The 17,124-nt window shown below is 49.2% G+C and overlaps 1 protein-coding gene across 1 annotated transcript in view; it reads right to left on the bottom strand.

The window, feature by feature from the left end:
- The window catches only part of LOC148182324 (serine/threonine-protein kinase PAK 3-like), a 226,917-nt gene that overhangs the window by 3,001 nt on the left and 206,792 nt on the right, over positions 1 to 17,124 (bottom strand). The window contains exons 6-12 of the mRNA XM_088068930.1: positions 5,107 to 5,280; positions 4,613 to 4,790; positions 3,071 to 3,134; positions 2,562 to 2,610; positions 1,673 to 1,785; positions 956 to 1,073; positions 171 to 270 (exon numbers count right to left, since the gene is read on the bottom strand). Of these exons, the coding sequence (XP_087925056.1) occupies positions 171 to 270; positions 956 to 1,073; positions 1,673 to 1,785; positions 2,562 to 2,610; positions 3,071 to 3,134; positions 4,613 to 4,790; positions 5,107 to 5,280 (796 nt within the window). The remainder of the gene's footprint in view (positions 1 to 170; positions 271 to 955; positions 1,074 to 1,672; positions 1,786 to 2,561; positions 2,611 to 3,070; positions 3,135 to 4,612; positions 4,791 to 5,106; positions 5,281 to 17,124) is intronic.

Below are 17,124 nucleotides of genomic sequence, written 5' to 3'. Positions count from 1 at the left end.
CTTGTGGTTCCTTGTCATAGCTGTGTGCACCCTGCAACTGTGCCTTCAGCCCACAGCAGGGGGGACCCCTGCACTGCCAGCAGCAGCATTTTTGGGGAGCTGGCAGTCACTGAAAGCAGCCCCACACCCCCCATTCCTGGAAGGCTGAAGCTGAGCAAGAATACACTGACCCAGCTTGACAGAGCCATCGGTTCTGAGCAGGATGTTGTTGCTCTTCACATCTCGATGGATCACGTGGTTGGAGTGAAGAAAATCCAGTCCTTGCAGGCACTGAGAGAGAAAACAGAACCAGGGGGGCAAAAAGGAGTGCTGTGAGTTCATCCCACAAGAAAGGAAACAGCTGTGGAAGGTTCCCTTTGCAGGGGAATGGGGAGGAATGGCAGAACACAGCGCCATTGAGAGCAAGAGCCTGCTGCTCCAACAGTAGCAGAGCAGCACCTTTCTCAGGAAAGGCATGTCAGCTTTTGAAAGAGCACCAGCAACTGCTGCTGTAGACTGTCCCCTGCAAACCAGCCAGGGTGACTGCAGCTGCAGTGCATGTGCTCAGAAGCAAACAGCATTTGGGCTGCACTACTATCCTTTTCAGCTGAGGAATAAAAGAAATTAGTCTCTTTTTTTTCTTTCCTGTTTGTTTCAAATCCTGCCAGCACACCTTTGCTTTAGAGACAAGGAATGTAGTGCAGACAGGCAAAAGTTTAGCTGGGCAAGGTGGAGAACTGCAAATGCCAATGCAAGAGACAGAGCTAGAATACAAGAGCAGGGGATAAGAGGACAGGAAGTGAGTCCAGTGAGTGTAGGGGCACTGGCAGACAGTTCACTTGAGATGCTCTTGCTTGCCCATAGCCTAGCAGCAACACAGAAACCAAGCTTGGCCCATGAAATCCCTCCCGTTCTGAGCCCCTGTTTCCCAGACAATGCAGCTCAAGGCCTTGGAAGCACAGATGGGATCCCTGACCTCCCGACTGACAGCTGCAATCTCTTCTTCAGACATTTGAGTCTCGTCGATGAGATCTCTCAGAGTGCCTCCGTCCATGTACTCCATCACCAGCCAGAGTTCCTCATGCACAAGGTAGCTGAAAAAAGGAAACAAGGCCATGCAGGTGAACATGCACGGCTAGGTTGGTTTTTTGCTTAATTCTTGTTTCTGGGTCCCTTTGAGACAAGGACAGAATAAAAGGAAAATTGCCTCTAGACTGTGCAGTGTTTGCAGTCTGTGCTGTCTCAAGGAGAAAGGCATGTATGTAACAGCCCAGATAAAAAAACTGTCATGCATGGTATTTCTGGAAATAAGCACTTAGTCTTCCTGGCATACACAGCAATGGGAAAGAGGGGCAACAATCCAAGGGAAATCCTCTCTAGGATGGATCATCAGCATTTAAGAAACTTGAAAAACTCAATCCTGAGAAAATGTGGACGCAATGAACTCACAGGGTATTGAATTATTAAGATAGGGCTGACACAGGTTTTTGAACAATTTTCAAACTGCCTTGGCCAGGGTAGATGAATGCAGACAAAATGCAGTCTCTTCCCACCCATTGGAGAGAAGTAGAGAAATAATAATTAACCAATAATTACCAGCTCTATTTTCTGCCAGCGGCCAAAGCGGGTTTTTAACCTCTCATGCTTGTAGTATGGAAACAAACATTGATGGGATAAGACCACGACCACTCACCTGTCTAAATAATTCACAACTCTGGGACTCCTATTACTCTTCATGATCTTGATTTCATTAACAGTTAATTGCTTCCTCCTCAGTCCTTGAAGATTTATTTTCTTTATGGCCACCTAAAATGATATTGGAAATGAGTAATTTGAGTAAATTGGTGGCATGAGACCACAACACACATGGAGCAAGTGATTCTGGAATGGCACAGCCAAGCTGTGCCAAAGTGCCTTGTGATTAGACCTCATCATTGGAGTAATTAGGAAGTGACATTCCAACAGCCCATTTCTCTGCTCCCTTGGGGGCCAGTTACAGGACACGTGGCCACTGGCGATTTGCCTTGTCCACTTGGTAACAAAGGTGTATCAACGATCACCCACAAAGCTCTGACCACACTCTCTGCTGCTCTGCTTGGATTCAAAAGAAGGAATGGGTGCCTTGGTTCTCTGTGGATGCATCCTGGGCTCTGGGCAGGGCTCAGGGCTTTTAGGAACATCTTGCAGGTCTCTTCCTACATGTGGCTCCCAAGTACAGCACTGCACGTGGCTGAGGAAATACCAGGAGCATTCAGATGTATTTGCTGGCAGCCAGAAATGAGAATTCAGGACTCTGAAGCTGTAGCCCCAAAAAGCAGTGAGAGGCTCTAAGACACCACCTTTGTTTTAGCAATTGAGAGCGTGTGGGCACGTCCTTCTCTGAAAGGAACCGCTGCCCTCATTGTCTTCCTACGGGCAGCTGAGGAGGACAAAGCCTGTTCCAAGTGCAATTTGCAGGCTGGCTCCAGTCTGTGCTTCTTGTGCCTTTTCAGCACAGCTCTACTCAAAGCTCCAGCCACAGCTGTCAGCAGTGGGGAAAGGCCTGGAGAGCAGCAGAGGCTGCAGGGGCTGTTGACATTTACCTCTCCTCCTGTGGCAGTGTCAAGTGCTCTGGAAACCTCTCCAAAACCCCTAGAAACAAAACAGCAGCAAAGAAAGGAGAAGCCATTTAGATCTTGCACTGAAAGCCAGTCCAGACAGGAGAGCTCTGCTGTAAATGCCTAAAAGCTGCAGGTTGCAGGAGGGGTCTGCCAGAAGGCAGATGATGCATTTTCCCCTCAAGTGCATGGGCACTGGGCCTGTTCCTGAAGCGTTGGGCTTTACTGCCTCAGCTCCAAAAGGCAGCTTATTCCTTCAAGCAGATTTACCAGGTTCTGTTCCTTGCTGCAGGCAAGACCTTGGCAGCATGGAGATGTCTTTGACAATGCCTTCTGAGCACACTTGACAAATTCTGGCCAGTACTGAGAGATGGGGCAGACTAAGCCCGCTGTCTAAACATGTGGACAACTTGTCTGACTTCCCACTTGATGGATATTCCACCAGGGAAACACCTGGCCCATGGCTGTGTAGAAGTAACTGTGGTTGGACTCACCCGCTGCCAAGACTTTCCAGTTCAATGTATTTTGTGACGGGATTTTCCTTGTTCACCATTCTCCCTGAGGGAAACAAAATGCAAGATGCTCACTTTCAGGCAGAGATCCTAACTTGCAGGAGATGCCAAAGGCAGCCCCGCTGTCTGGGGCTCTGAACCCTCTGTGGTCAGCTGGGCAGCAAGCACAGCAGCAACAAGACAGGCAGTTGTGCAGTACAAATGGGCAGCAGAGAGACTGATTTTGTCCAGTCCTTGGAAGGAAATGAAGCGCAGAGAGCACAGCAGGGCACAGCACAAGGCTGGCAAAGGCCAAGCATGAGCACTGACAAGCAATGGCAAGAAGACACAGCCAGCCTGAGCCCCTGACAAGCTGTGGCCCCCGTTCAGGACACAACAGCATTGCCTTGGAGATCAGACACACCCAGGTGCAGATCAAGGCCCTTTTTTGTCCCAGCAGGTGAAGGTAGACACCAAATCAGCTGGGATCTTTTCTCAGCCCCACCAGGTCTTTTCTGAGAGCACAGCACTGGCAGCTGTTATGGGCAAGAAGCAGATTAAATGGGTTGTGCTGCAGAATCACAGAGGGCTTGATGTGTTTTCCCAGAGACTGATCTGAGCAGGGCTTGGGCCAATAGGTAGGATTCTAAGAGTCATGGGAATGGCTGGGAATCAGGTATGAAAAAGTGCCATGGATCTGAGGAATACACAGCACAGGGGCTGCAGGCTCGCTCCTGAGAAATGCCTGCAGTGCTGTTTTATCTGATCACACCACGTCCATGTGTCTCTTGGACACATCTTTATAAAAATAAAACTAGGATATTAATTACAGATTGTTATACAAGTATCTGTTTCTTCATTGTGGGCCCAATGAAAACATCTCTTGCTCTCTGTTTCTGCTGTCACCTGATGTTCTTGCAAAGGAGTCCTCACTGACAAAAATACAGCATTCTCATAAAAACCTTGTAGATGTAGTAGAGGCAATAAAAACAGTCATAAAAATGAAACCAGTAAGACACATGGGGCAGAACAGCTCTTTCAGGATAATGAAAAAACAAACTCTACCAAAAACCCCAAATCCAAAACCAAAAATGATAAAAACTGGAAACTAAAAACGGAACCACAACAAAAAGACAAAACCCCAAAACCAATCAATTTCTCTGAAGTCTTTTGGTTCTGATGACTGGTGGGAAGTCTGGAGTCTAAGGAGAATTTAGGAATCTAATATTCTGTTCAGTTTGGCCACTAGCACACAGGACTTGCATAGATCATTTGCTAGGCCACAGCCTTCTGCTGATCCAAGAACAATTCCTGCTTCTGCCTTTAGTGGCAAGGGAATCCCAGGCAAAGCCGAGCCAGTCCAAGCTGCCCTCAGAGGCAGCAGGAACACCCAGAGCGCTCTCTCGCTGCCTCAGAGCACAGCAGTTCCTGTGGGGAGTCCTAAATGTCTCTGGGACACCAAAGGGAGGAGGATCATTTGCTACAGCTCTGCTGGCACGTGCACACAATACACTGTCCCTCAGACAAGAAATACACCAGACGTACTCAGTTGCTCCAGGAAGTCTCCCTGGCTCTCCTGGAGCTGAGCAGCAGATGTGTCACTGCTGGAAATGGACAAACTGCCCGGGCTCCACTGCTCAGCTTGGGGAACAAAGGCTCCTTTAGATGCTGCTGCTGCTGCTGCTGCTGCTGCAGCAGATTCAATGGAAGAGCCTGTGTAGATCTGAGAGAAGAAAGGAGTTTGTGTCAGAAAGCTGGCTGGCAGAGATTACCCCGAGTTCCCTTTTCAAATGCAAGCCCTTAGGAAGTTGCTGTTAGCCACATGCAAAGCTCATCAACTGGATTTTTTTGGATGCCCGCTTCTGGAACCAAATGGTCAAAACCCAAGGTTGGTTTTAATCAAGTTCATGGCCAGTTTCATCTTCCATTTTCCTGGATTTTCTGAAGGATGACTGCAACAATGACCATTCCACTTCCTCCCAAGGATCCCTTTCCCCCTCCAAGGGCTGCAGACACATTTGCAGCTCCTTGTTCTAATGTTGGAGCTCCTCCCCCTCAGTCCTCTTTTCCTGCACCATCTTCAGAAGGTGCTCAGCCTGCAGCACTTGTGCTTGGGACAGTACCTGTGCCTCCCGCCGACCTTGGGGCTCTTCATCACCAGGCATTTGCTGGAAGCCTTCGCAGGCTGCCAGGTGAGATATCAACACGTCCACCTCAAGTCAAACAGAACAAAGCAGTCAGAGAGCACAGCTTGTCCCTGGGGTGCATATTAAGGGGTGTATGTAGGAGGTGCATTGGGAAGTTCTGTACCTTTACAGTACATCAGCCAATGGGGAAAGGGAGAGGGAGATGTGACCAAGAAAATTAGGATGAAAAGGAGGCTTTGTCTGCCAACAAACTGGAGAAATCTCATTAAAATGTCCCATGGCCTCACCCTTTTTTATGAATGAAATTACTGTTACAGGTCTCCTCTGTCTTCCTTGTGGACAGAAACCTCTGGGGATGTCAATTTTTCCTCACACCTTGGGGCTCCTCTGCAATTCCTTCCACCGTCCGGGCCGGCGGGCAGTGAGTGCAGCTGAAGGTGCCTCACCCAGTTTGGGGGATCGGCTCCCTCGGCTGGCGGCGGCACCGGGGATTGATTGGGTACCCGAGAGTGAGCAGGAGACAGACGAGTGACGGATCAGGGGGGCTCTCAAGAGTCGGCAGGGAGAGAGCACTGAAAATCTCAGCAGTGACTCCAGTGGCATCTTCGGGAGTAAACATGGCAGGGCACCCAGGGAGGGGACAAAAGGGAAAGCCACAAAGGGGTCCCAGCAAAAGGGATGAGGATCCCAAAATATCTCTCAAGGGTCCCTTGGGAGCATGTGGAGGTCGTTTGCACATTCTCCCAGAGGGAATTAAGGACATGGACACCCAGGGGGGCAAGAAGGGAAGTCCAGAAGGGATTTAGACAACAGGGGATGGATGGTGTTGGTGTGCTGGGAAGGGATTGGCTGAAGGGGAGTGTGCAGAAATGTGCTTAAGGCAAGAAGCAGCAAGAGCAATCTATGGGGTAAGAAAAAGGATGATGGAAAAGAAGAGGAAGAGAAAAATACTGAGGATTGAGATGTGTTTCAGAAGGGTCTTATCATCAGATGATTTGTATCCCGGTTTTCCAGGACAGGAAAAGAAGGAGGTCAGGATTTCAGGGGGTTTCTCTGAGCTGGGAGCGGCAGGAGCGGGCGCAGAGCTGCGGCACCGGGAGCACGGGCTGGGGGCCTGTGGGGAGCTGTGGGGCCGGGCCGGGGCTGTGGGGCAGCCGGGGCTCAGCGCCGGGCGCTGCCTGAGCCCAGCACCCCCCGGGCAGGGCCGGCAGTGGCCCCCGGCCCCCAGGAGGCTGCGGGACGCCCCGGCCGCTGCCCGGCCCCGTGGAGCTGCCGGCCCTGCCCGCCGGGGGGGCCGCCTTTGGACACTGCGGCAGGACAGGGACCGGCTCTGGGATACGGGCTGGGGAGGGGAGCCTCAGCACAGCGAGCACGAGGAAGGAACAGCTCAGAAATGGGCATTAGACCTGCAAGGATCCAGATGATCTTTTAAGAATTTCCCGGTGGGTCCCTGGAGAAAGGAAGGATTTTGCAGAAAGCTCAGCAGCTGCCACAGGATGAGCACCCCCAGGCACTGAGGGGGGCTGCAGCAGGGCCAGAAGAAGCCCCTGCAGCACTTGCTCACAAAGGCTCAGCAGCTGAATGCAGCAAGGGATGAGCAAAAGGCCAAGCTGAAGGCAAAGGCCATGGCACAGTTCCTACAGCCCCTGAGGGATCAAGCCCAGGGCCCAAGGGGGCCCCAGCACCCAGGGGACACCCTCGGCCACAAGCACCTGGCACAGGCATTGCCCTCCTGGCCAGGGGACAGCCCACCCAAACAGCCCCTGGCAAGGAATCAGCCTTCCAGCTGCAGGGCACAAGGACACTGCAAGCACAGACAGGAGCACCCTCAGCACGAGCAAGTCCAGCCCTTGATGGACACGGATTCTTAGCGGTGGCACAGCTCCCATTCCACCAGGGACCCACCACACTGCAGCCCTTGGGAACATCCAGGGTGGCTCTGGATCCAGAGGAGACCTTTCCTGATGGACACAGGGGCCTCTCCATCCACTCAGAATCTTGCACTTAAAGGGGGGAAAAATTGTTATGGAATATTTTAATAATTAAGGCAATAAGTGGGAAAGGTGAGTGGGTGTGTTTTATTCAGCCACTATTAAGCAGTGTAAGGGATGGGTTAGAAATGCAGGAATTTTTATTAGCTCACAATTGTGATTGTAATTTACTGGGAAGGGATTTGATGGCTAAATGGGGAATGCAAATTAATGTTGCAAAAGGTGATGCAGAGGCTGGTTCTGTTGTACCTCTGTGTCAAATGTCTGACAGAGCCTAGGCTGAAGTGAACCCACAAGTGTGGGCAGCCCCAGGGAAATGGGCAAAATTAGATATGGAGCCTCTCCAAATTTCCCTGAAGCAACCAGGACAAGAGGTGTCGAAAAGCAATCCCCTGTTCCAAGGGAGGGAAGGAAGGGCTCACAGCCTGTCTGTGAGTCCTGCTCAAGGCACGGCTTTGGGAGCCAGGGATGGCTCCCTAGAATGCTCCTATCCTGCCAAACAAGAAATCCAATGGAATCCACAGAATGCTGCAGGACCCAAGAAGAAGAAATGAGATGATGAAACCGAGGCACCCCACAGTCTCAGATCCTTACACCATCCTCAACCAGGTGCCCTCCTCACACTGCTGCCATTCACAACTTGATGCAAAAGATGCTTTCTGGGGATCTGCCCACTTCCAGAGGATGCAAACACAATTCTGCCTTGGGCTGGCAACAAGAGGTAGAAGGGAAAATGCTCAAGACATGGACGGTCCTTCTGCAGGGATGCACGGAAGCACCGGCCTGATTGGGGCAAGCCTTGCAGGAAATATCAAAGGAATTGACCTCACCCCCAGGGACTGGCTTAATGCAGGATGTGGATGACTTGATCCAGTCATAAAAACAAGGAGAGGAGGTAGAGGAAGCCTCTGTGTAATGGCTTCATTTTCAGGCTAAAAAGCAGCTTTGAGTCCCTGGAAAAAAAAGTGCAAATGGTAGAGAAAATGGTTAAATATTTGGGACCTATTTTGACTGAAGGCTTGTGGTGTATTGACCAAGAGAGGGTCCAGGGAATCTCAGAAATAATGTTACCCAGGACTAAATTGGAGCTGGAACAATTCTTACAATTAACAGGGAATTGCAGGAGCTGGATTGAGGATTCTCTTTTGCAGCCAACACATTTTGTGTCTTCTTTACCCCCAGATAGCCTCAATGTTATGGAGGGGACATAAGAGAGAGAACAAAACTTAACAAAATGAAAAAAATAAAATGAGTGATGCCCCAGCCATGGCTCTTCCAGACTCAGAAATCTGAACTGGAAGGGAATATTAAACAGGCCACCCCTGAGCCTGCACTGAAGGCAACGCAGCAGCAGCCAGGGCTCCCCAGCGGGGGAAGCCCCTGGGCCTGCCCACAGATCCTCTGCTCAAATCCTCGGCCTGGGCACCCTCCTTTGCCATCTCCAGCCACTGCGGGACAATCCTTGCTCTCACTCTTGCAGCTTCAGGCCTTTCTGTGCCTGCCCTCGCCACAGCTGCTGGGGAAGGCACCGGGACAATTCCACTCTGCCTCTCAATTCCACTCACACTCTGACCTGCCTGGGATTAGCTGCTGGCAAAATAGACCAACTTTAAAATGGCTTCAAATCTTATTTCTCTGCTCACACTAGGTTTGCCTTTGCCTTGGGGAAAGGAATTTTAAAGGGTTTTTTTAAGGGATTTTCCAGCACTCAGCAGAGATGAAATTAACATCTCAACAGACTGGGAATAGCCCAAAAGATTCTCCCCAAGATAATGACCATCAACATGTGCATGAAATTATTCCAGGTGCACATTCTGGCCAGAATCAAGTAATGCCTTATTTCTCTAAAGACATTGTTGAAGAGTTTTTGCTTTTCACAGTTTCAGTGAAAGGATTACACCATTAGAATAATTTTTCATAATAATTTTACTTCTATATTGTAGGTTCTGTTTGGGACAAGGTTGTGAGAATCACTTTTTAGTTTTAGGAGAAGAAAAAGGAAATACTTGATTGCTTTGTAATTTCTCTTTATGTTTGTGTGTGGCTCGTAGTGATGGCAAAATGATGGTATGAGTTTTTTGATGTTCACATTTAAGATGTTTTTTGAAAAACTAGAAGAGCTTTAAAGGTGACCCTTTAACTCGTAAACCATTAAGAGAATATTTTTTGTCAAAAAAAGAAAAGGACCAAAGAAGTCACGAGCAGGGAAGTGGGGAGAACACTTGAATCACCCACAGCTGCCCAGGAAGAGAAGCTTTGCTACCACAAGTTCAGGGAAATCAGTTGGGAATTCCAAGTATGTGATGATTTAATGAGAGAAAAGCTGACAATTGATGCAGCCCTGGCTGGAGTGAAACAGAAATTAAAAATTAGCAAATAAACACAAAGAAATGCTTGAGTAAAAGGGGGGTTTGACAAAAACCATACCCTGACACTCTGATCCACAAGAACAAGAAGAGAGTCAGACTGCAAGATAAGATAAGGAGCCAGAATACACAAACAAGATGCAAAGACAATGGCACCACAAGATAAAGGAGATTCTTCAGACCCTAAGCCTGAAAGAACGGATTTAAAGTTCCAAATGTGGCCAAAGGACTGAAAGGGGCATGGAGTTAATTGTAATATGAAGTGAGGACAAGCAGAGTTAAAAAATTAATATGTATTAGGCGTATCTTGTAAACCTAGTCTGTAAAAGATAAAAAGAGAAAACCAAATCAAAAAGGTGTGCATGCTTTTCAGAGGAGATATCCCACATGTACCTCAGCGCTGAATAAATTCATATCTACTCTTATAACTACTCTGCGAGTTATAGAGTTCTTTTTATTTCGCATATCAGGAGGGAGCACCCAAAAATGGGGAAAAGATGAACGGCCACCAGAACAAATCCTGCAACACCATGGACCAAACCCCGGGAACCCTGATGAATTCATATCAGGTACCAGAGAAACCATTTCTCATTTCAATGGCATAATTAGATTACAGGATGTTATTGAAATAATAACCAACCACACAACTCCAGCTCCTGACCTTCCTCCCAACCAATCCACTCAGATGAGGAACACAACATTTCACCATGGGATGGGATCAGATTATCTTTTAGCAGAAAATCGAGGCAAAATTTGTGCAAAAGTTAAGCAACTCAAACTACTCTTGGCAAATGGATGGCAACGGAAAAGTAGTAAAACAGATAACAAAGGAAATAGCAAAGCACCTCATGTACTTGTTCAAAAGTGGAAAGGATGGGAATGGGACACAGTTTTGTGCTTCCCTCACAGACCACGGGTTAAACAAATGCTGTTTCTCCTCTCATGTGCCACAGCAACTCTCATCTTTTTACCATGCACCACACCTTGCTGAGTGCAGCTCATTCAGCAGCTGAGCAAGGGGATGCAGGTGGCAGCCAGGCCTCCTGAGCCACAAACGGCTACAAAAGGACAGAGAATGAGGGCACTGAGAGCAATCCCAAAAACAAAGAACCAGGAAGAAAAAAACACAGGCAATGAGTGAATCTGCTTGGAGATAGAGCCAGGGACTTGTACATAAGGAGAAATCACCAGTTTCAGAAAATGTTACTAATTGATAAGGACTGCTGCTCAGACTAAATGTCGATATATTCCTGAACTTCCAGAAGAGCAAACACTTCACAGAGCCAGGAATATCGGATGTTATACAAAAAGGACATGCAGCAGGCGGATCGGGAACCTTCCAAGCACCTCCGCCAGTGTTGGGCAAAGGGACAGGGACATGCGGCCGGGAAAATCAGGACAAAAACGAGGCCGCGTCCTCCAACACCTGGAGAGAGCGCATGGCAAATGCCCCATGGCCTCTCCCTTTGGGCAGCAATAAAGTCACTCGCACACCACTCCTCTGCCTCCTTTGGCCACACAAACCTCTGGCGCCGGGAATTTTCCCGCCCAGCCCCGGGCACAGCGCAGCCACCTCCGGCCTCCCGACACGAAGCGGGACGAGCCAGCGCTGCTCCGCCACCGCCTCCTGCCGAGGCCCCAGCGGCAAGGAGACCGCGGGCAGCCGCTCCCGCAGCGCCCTCAGCCCAGGGCCGACACGGGCCCGGCCACGGCACAAGCCACCCGCCACAGCCCCCTGCCGCCCCCTCCCGGGCCCGCAGCGAGCCCCGAGCCCCCGCAGAACCGAGCGCGGCTCCCACCTGCGATGGCCGGGGCCGCCTCCGAGCTCCGCCGCCGCCTCCCCGGGCTCCGGCCGCTGCTGCCGCCGCTGCCGGGCCCGCACAGACGCTCCGGCAATGGCGGCTCTCCTGCCCCACGGCCGCCCTGGGGGCGCCAGCGGGGCCGGGCTTGTCCCCGCTCTGCCCAATCAGCGCGCGCCAGAACCACGAGTGACGGCAGAAACAGCCAATCGCAGCCAGCGGCGGGCTCTGCACACGGCACGGACTCGCCTGCCTTGGCCTGAGCTCCGCCATTTCTCGGCACCCTGGGCTGAGGAGCGGCCCCGGCGCTGGGCCCGGCCCGGGCAGGAGGCCAAGGAAGCGCCGCTGCGCTGAAGCGCCGGGAGCTCGGGGTGCCCGGGAGCTGAGGGCGCTGGGAGCTGGGGGTGAGTCCGGGATGGAGCAGGCCGTGCCGGAGCGAGGCCAAAACTCTGTGACTCTCCTTCCTGTCCCGGGCGGGGAGCAGAACACTCAAGGAAAGGCTCGGGGGTCTGGATGAGGGTGGGGACAGTTCAATCCTTGGTCACGGGCACAGCACACCTGACTTGGGGAAATTAATTGAATTTATTATCGAACATGTCAGAGCAAGAAAATGGGAAGTAAAGTGATTCCTACGGAAATCCATCTTCCCCCCAGCTCTCCCTCCTTCCCGGGCTTAACTTTCTGCCCCTGTCCGTCCCCCTCCCCGCCCAGAGGCACAGGGATGGGGGTCACAGTCAGGTCATGTCACTGCCTCCCCCTGAGGGCCAGGAATCCTTGTCCTGCTGCAGCCTGGGGTCCCTCCCAGGGGACAGAGTCCCTCAGGAGCAGGCTGCTCCAGCGGGGATCGCCAGGGGGATCCCCGAGTCCGGCCAGGAGCCACTTCCATGGCTCTGCAGGGGCTTCCCCCGGGCTCGGGGCCTCTCTCAGGCACCCCCTGCTCCGGCCCGGCCTCATTGCCCCCCTCACCCCCCCATGCAGCGAGTGCCCGGGCAGGGAGATGCACGATTTTCACGGGGTTGAATCTTGGAGTTTCTGAGCTTTATTGGGCTGAATGTTGGTGCTTTATTTTTTTATGGGAGCTGAATCTTACTATTTTGGGGGGATATCAGATTTTTGGTGTTTGGGAAGTTTTTGATCTGTCTTTGTTAGCATTCAGGAAAACACCTAATTGTAGATTGATTGTATGCAGGTGCTTTAATGAAGCGTATTGGAACTGGGGGTATCAGCAACCCAAATCTAGCTCCATCGTCTTTGTCCAAAGTGCACATATTTCTACAATTTCAGCTGTAGCAGTAATCACTGTAACAACCTTATCAATATTGTTTCATTAATATTGCTTCATTAACTTTATCGATATTGCTTCATGAGAGTTAGCTCATCCTTGTATGAACATGTCCGGATCTTATCTCTGGGTGGGTATCTTGGAGACCCCAAGTACCAGTTCCCGTTACTGTAAACATTTCAGCTTGCTAGACCATCCCTAATACCAAGCATTCTTGTGGCCTGCCTCTACATGATTTTAAGAAGCATTTTCAGAAGCATTTAACCCCATAGTAACATATTTCCCCCCTTTGAAAATATTTCACTTTACTATAGTAAGTGTAATGCTGTCACTATATACAGTCCTTTTTCTGTGTTTATACTTGATGTTCATCTTCGAATCCACATTTGTTGTAAGCGTTGTTACACTCTGGAGGACTTGGAGATGGCAAATGTGGATGTGGATCTCTGTCCCGTGTCAGCGCCTTTATTATCTTCTGGTTCCAGGATACTCTTTTCTTTATCTCTCCTTTCAGGACTGCACAGATTAACCAGATTGCTAGGAACACAATTAGTAGGATTATCAGACTCTCAAGAATAGATTTGATCCATGAGCTCACATTCCATCCTAACCCTTCAAAAATTTTATCTACCCAACTTGTAGTCAGATCTTCCCTCTCTTTCTGTGCTTCATGTTCCATTTGTTTTAATTGATTAATGTCGTGTTCTACATCTGCAGTTCCATTTGGGATGTGGATGCAGCAGTGATCAATTTGTCCTTTTAGGTACCCGCACACTCCGTGTTCTTTCAACAATAACATATCTAAAGCCAATCTGTTTTGCAGGGTCATTTTAGTTGTGGCTTGTAATTGTACATTTAGCTCTCTAAATCCCTCTTTGGTAACTCTTGCCAATCTTTCTACCTGACCTGTAAGTTTGTACAACATCTTTCTATTATTATAATTTGCTATTGGACCAAACAAGGATTCCAGAGCCCACTCAAATTTTACACTACTGGAGGGTTCCTGCTATCTTTCTTCATCTTCAGCTTTGTTTTCCTGAACTTCTCGTCTCGTCCTTATTAGCAGAAGTTCATGTTCTCTCTTAAATGGGGACGTTTTCCAAATTGGGCATAAGGTAGGGAGGCCTAAAGTAATCTCTTTTACTTTTTCACCTACAGGCAGATGTGTTGTCCAGCTGCCATCACTTGCTGCCCATCCAAATTGGCCTGGACTCTGAATTGTACTTGTGCTACATATTACCTTTTGGATCACTTGTCCTATCTGGTCATTTATTTCACCTTGTTTATGTTTGATTCCTCTGCAGGCACATCCAATTTGCAGAGCTACCACTAGCAGTGGCATTTGTTTTATTTCTTCATCATCAGAAGTACAGTCCTAAGTTTTGTTCCATACTCACCAATTCACTTTGTCTGCCTCCATTCTACTACTGGTTGCAGTGTTCCATACCCCTGGATCTGTTTCATTTTCAGAGCCTTCCCACTTAATGCACCAAGGGCTATCTGCCGTAGATTGGAATTTCTGAAGCACACTCATTGACCATGCACTGTCCCAAGCTTCAGCCCGATCTTTTCCTTCCTGTCCTTCACACTTCCACTTCGATACTGGAATCTTTTCTTTGCTATCTTTTCATAACACCATCCATAATTCCCTAATCCCCCATACCAGCCTAGTTTTGGTTCATACTTTCCTCCATTTTCATGACAATCCCATATAGATGAATACTTTGGCTTCACAGCATTTTCAAACACTGTCTTATTTTGGTACTCGTAATCTATTTGCAATACACAGCTCACATTTTCATTTTTATTCTTCTGTATTTCAGGTAATTTTGATGTTACAATTCCCCAATTTATTGGGTCTCCTGCTGCCTTTGGTATTGGCAGACAGGCAGTTATTTTGCTGCTGTTTTGCATGTTGGCAAAATCTTTAGTTAATCCAATCATCCCATTTTCTGCCTGAATAGTATTAGAGATTTTTATCACTTGTGTTTCTGGCTGCACCCCCACATCCCTCTTCATTCTAAAATGAAGAGTTGTCAGCTGATCCTTTTGCATTTCACATCCCAAGGTAACATTGATTCCAACTGATGGCACTAAAGGCCATGCAATAATCACCATTACAGTCACTAGCAACCTAGACATTTGAAACAATCAAACCCGCTTTATCTGCAGCTTTGTTGGCCCTACAGTTTGTGCAGTCCACAGTGCAGGGGAAACCTTCTTCACTCTGGTGTAATGTATGCAGGGATCCAGTCCAGCTCCTTTGACTGCTGTCAAGGTAGTTAACAGTACCTGATAGGGTCCATTCCACCTTTCTTTTAATGGTTCTTCCTTCCAGCTTTTAACGTACACTTCATCTCCTGGGGGGATGTCATGAACTGGATTCTCAAGAGTCAGCGGCCTATTCCACACAAGGGTGCTCCGAAGTCGAGCTCGAGCTTTTCCAAGAGACAGAACATAATTATACACCTCTTGCTTCCCTGTAACATGTACATTTGGATTAGGTTTAGGGGATTCATATGGTTTCCCATCCAATATTTCATAAGGACTGACTGACATCCCGCTTCTAGGCTTTATCCAAATCCTCAGCAGTGCTACTGGTAAAGCTTGTGGCTACTGCAATTTAGCCTCTTGGCATATTTTCCTGATTTGCCTCTTCAATGTCTGTTTCATCCTCTCTACCTGTCCACTGGATTGGGGTCTCCATGGTGTGTGGAGATGCCAAGCTATTCCCAGTAACCTACTCACCTCCCTCACTACTGTGGCTGTGAAATGTGGGCCCCTATCTGATGATATTCCTAGAGGCACCCCAAATCTTGGAATGATTTCTTGCAGTAACCACTTGACTGTCTCCTTTGCTTGATTTGTGTGACAGTGAAGAGCTTCTGGCCATCCTGAAAATGTGTCAACCCCTACCAATAGATATTTGTATCCTCGAGTTCTTGGTAATTCTACAAAAACTACTTGCCAATAATCTCCTGGTTCTACTCCTACCCGAATTTTCCCGAATTGTGCCTGTCATCTAGCCACTGGATTGTTCTTTAAGCAAATTTCACATTTTGACATTACTGATTTGCCATTGTTAACATCCGTACTGAAATTAAATTTTGTTTTAACGATTTCACCAATGTCTCTGCACTCCAATGACATTTGGTATGTTTAATTTGTAGAACTACTCTCATTATCAAGGGGGGTACCACTACTTGTCCCTGTGTAGTCACATACCACCCTTCTGAATTCTTCTGTGCATTCAGTGAGCGTCCCAATTTCTCATCTTCTTTTGAATACTTTGGTTCTGGGGGTAAATTGAATTGAGATACATTAGTTTTTAAAGGTATCAATGCCATTGTTGTTTGCACTTCTCGAGCAGCTTGTCGGGCTGTCCAGTCTGCTTTCCGATTTCCCTCATGAATTTTGGAGTTTCCTGATTGTTGAGCTTTATAGTGCATGATGGCTACTTGCTCCAGCTTTTGTACTGCTTTTATTAATTGCAGGACTGCATCTTGATGTTTAATGTGTGTGCCTTGAGAAGACAGCAGTCCTCTTTCTTTCCACAGTGCTCTGTGTACATGCACCACTCCAAAAGCATACTTTGAGCCAGTCCATATGTTTACCCTTTTCCCTTCACCTAATTCTAGTGTTCTGGTTAAGGCAACCAGTTCTGCCCTCTGGGCAGATGTATTTGGTGATAATGCTTTTGCCTCAACTATTGTACTGACGTTGCCTGGGGGTCCCAGAGCATCTTCCTCTCTGCCTTCTTCTCCTCCATTTGTCTAACGCTTGGGCATGAGAAGTCTGGTTTGGGGGGAAAAACAAGGGGTGACCACCTAGGATTCAGGCTTCCTCCTGCCCAAGTCCATCTCTAGAAGTCATCAGGTGTCTTGTGTCCATGAAAATCTCTAAAGTATCAGGACTGAGAGGAAAAAATAATTCCCTGAGGTTTCTATTCCGTGGGGTCCCCACTTTGGTGTCCCAGGGCTTCCCCCTCTGCAGGCTCATCCCTTGTCCAGGCTGCCCCTTCTCCAGGCTCTCCTAACTTCCGGCTCTCGGGGTCCCCCCTCTCCAGGCCCCCATTTCAGGCTCCGGGACTCCCGGGGCTCCCCCCTTTTCGCTGCTCCCCTCCCCCTGCCGGTACCGGGCATCTCAGGTCAGCTTTGGCGTCCTGCAAGATCTGAACATCGCTCTGCCCGGTCCGACCCCAGAAAAAGAAACAGGGAGCCTCTAAGATACTTCGAGTGAGCTCCAAATATCCCTTCCCCTTCAAACAAATCCTGCCAGGACGGCCCAAGACCTTCGGGGCGAGGTTCCCGTCCCTGGTGAGCTGCGGGATGCGGGGCCCGATGCTCCCGGCGCGAAGGGGCTGCAGATCCAGAGAGCGATGGACGCACGTGGGGCCTCCTCTGCTGCTCCTCTTGCAGTTCCTGCTCCTCCTCTGCCCCTCCTCTTCCTCCCGCTCCTCCTCCTCCTCCTCC

The sequence above is a fragment of the Pseudopodoces humilis genome, chromosome 33 (genome assembly GCF_049639895.1).
Source record: "Pseudopodoces humilis isolate 2021_Gansu_Grassland_sample_001 chromosome 33, ASM4963989v1, whole genome shotgun sequence".
Classification (NCBI taxonomy): Eukaryota; Metazoa; Chordata; class Aves; order Passeriformes; family Paridae; genus Pseudopodoces; species Pseudopodoces humilis.
Note: the sequence above shows the minus strand (reverse complement) of the source record. Positions and strands in the feature narration are given on the sequence as shown.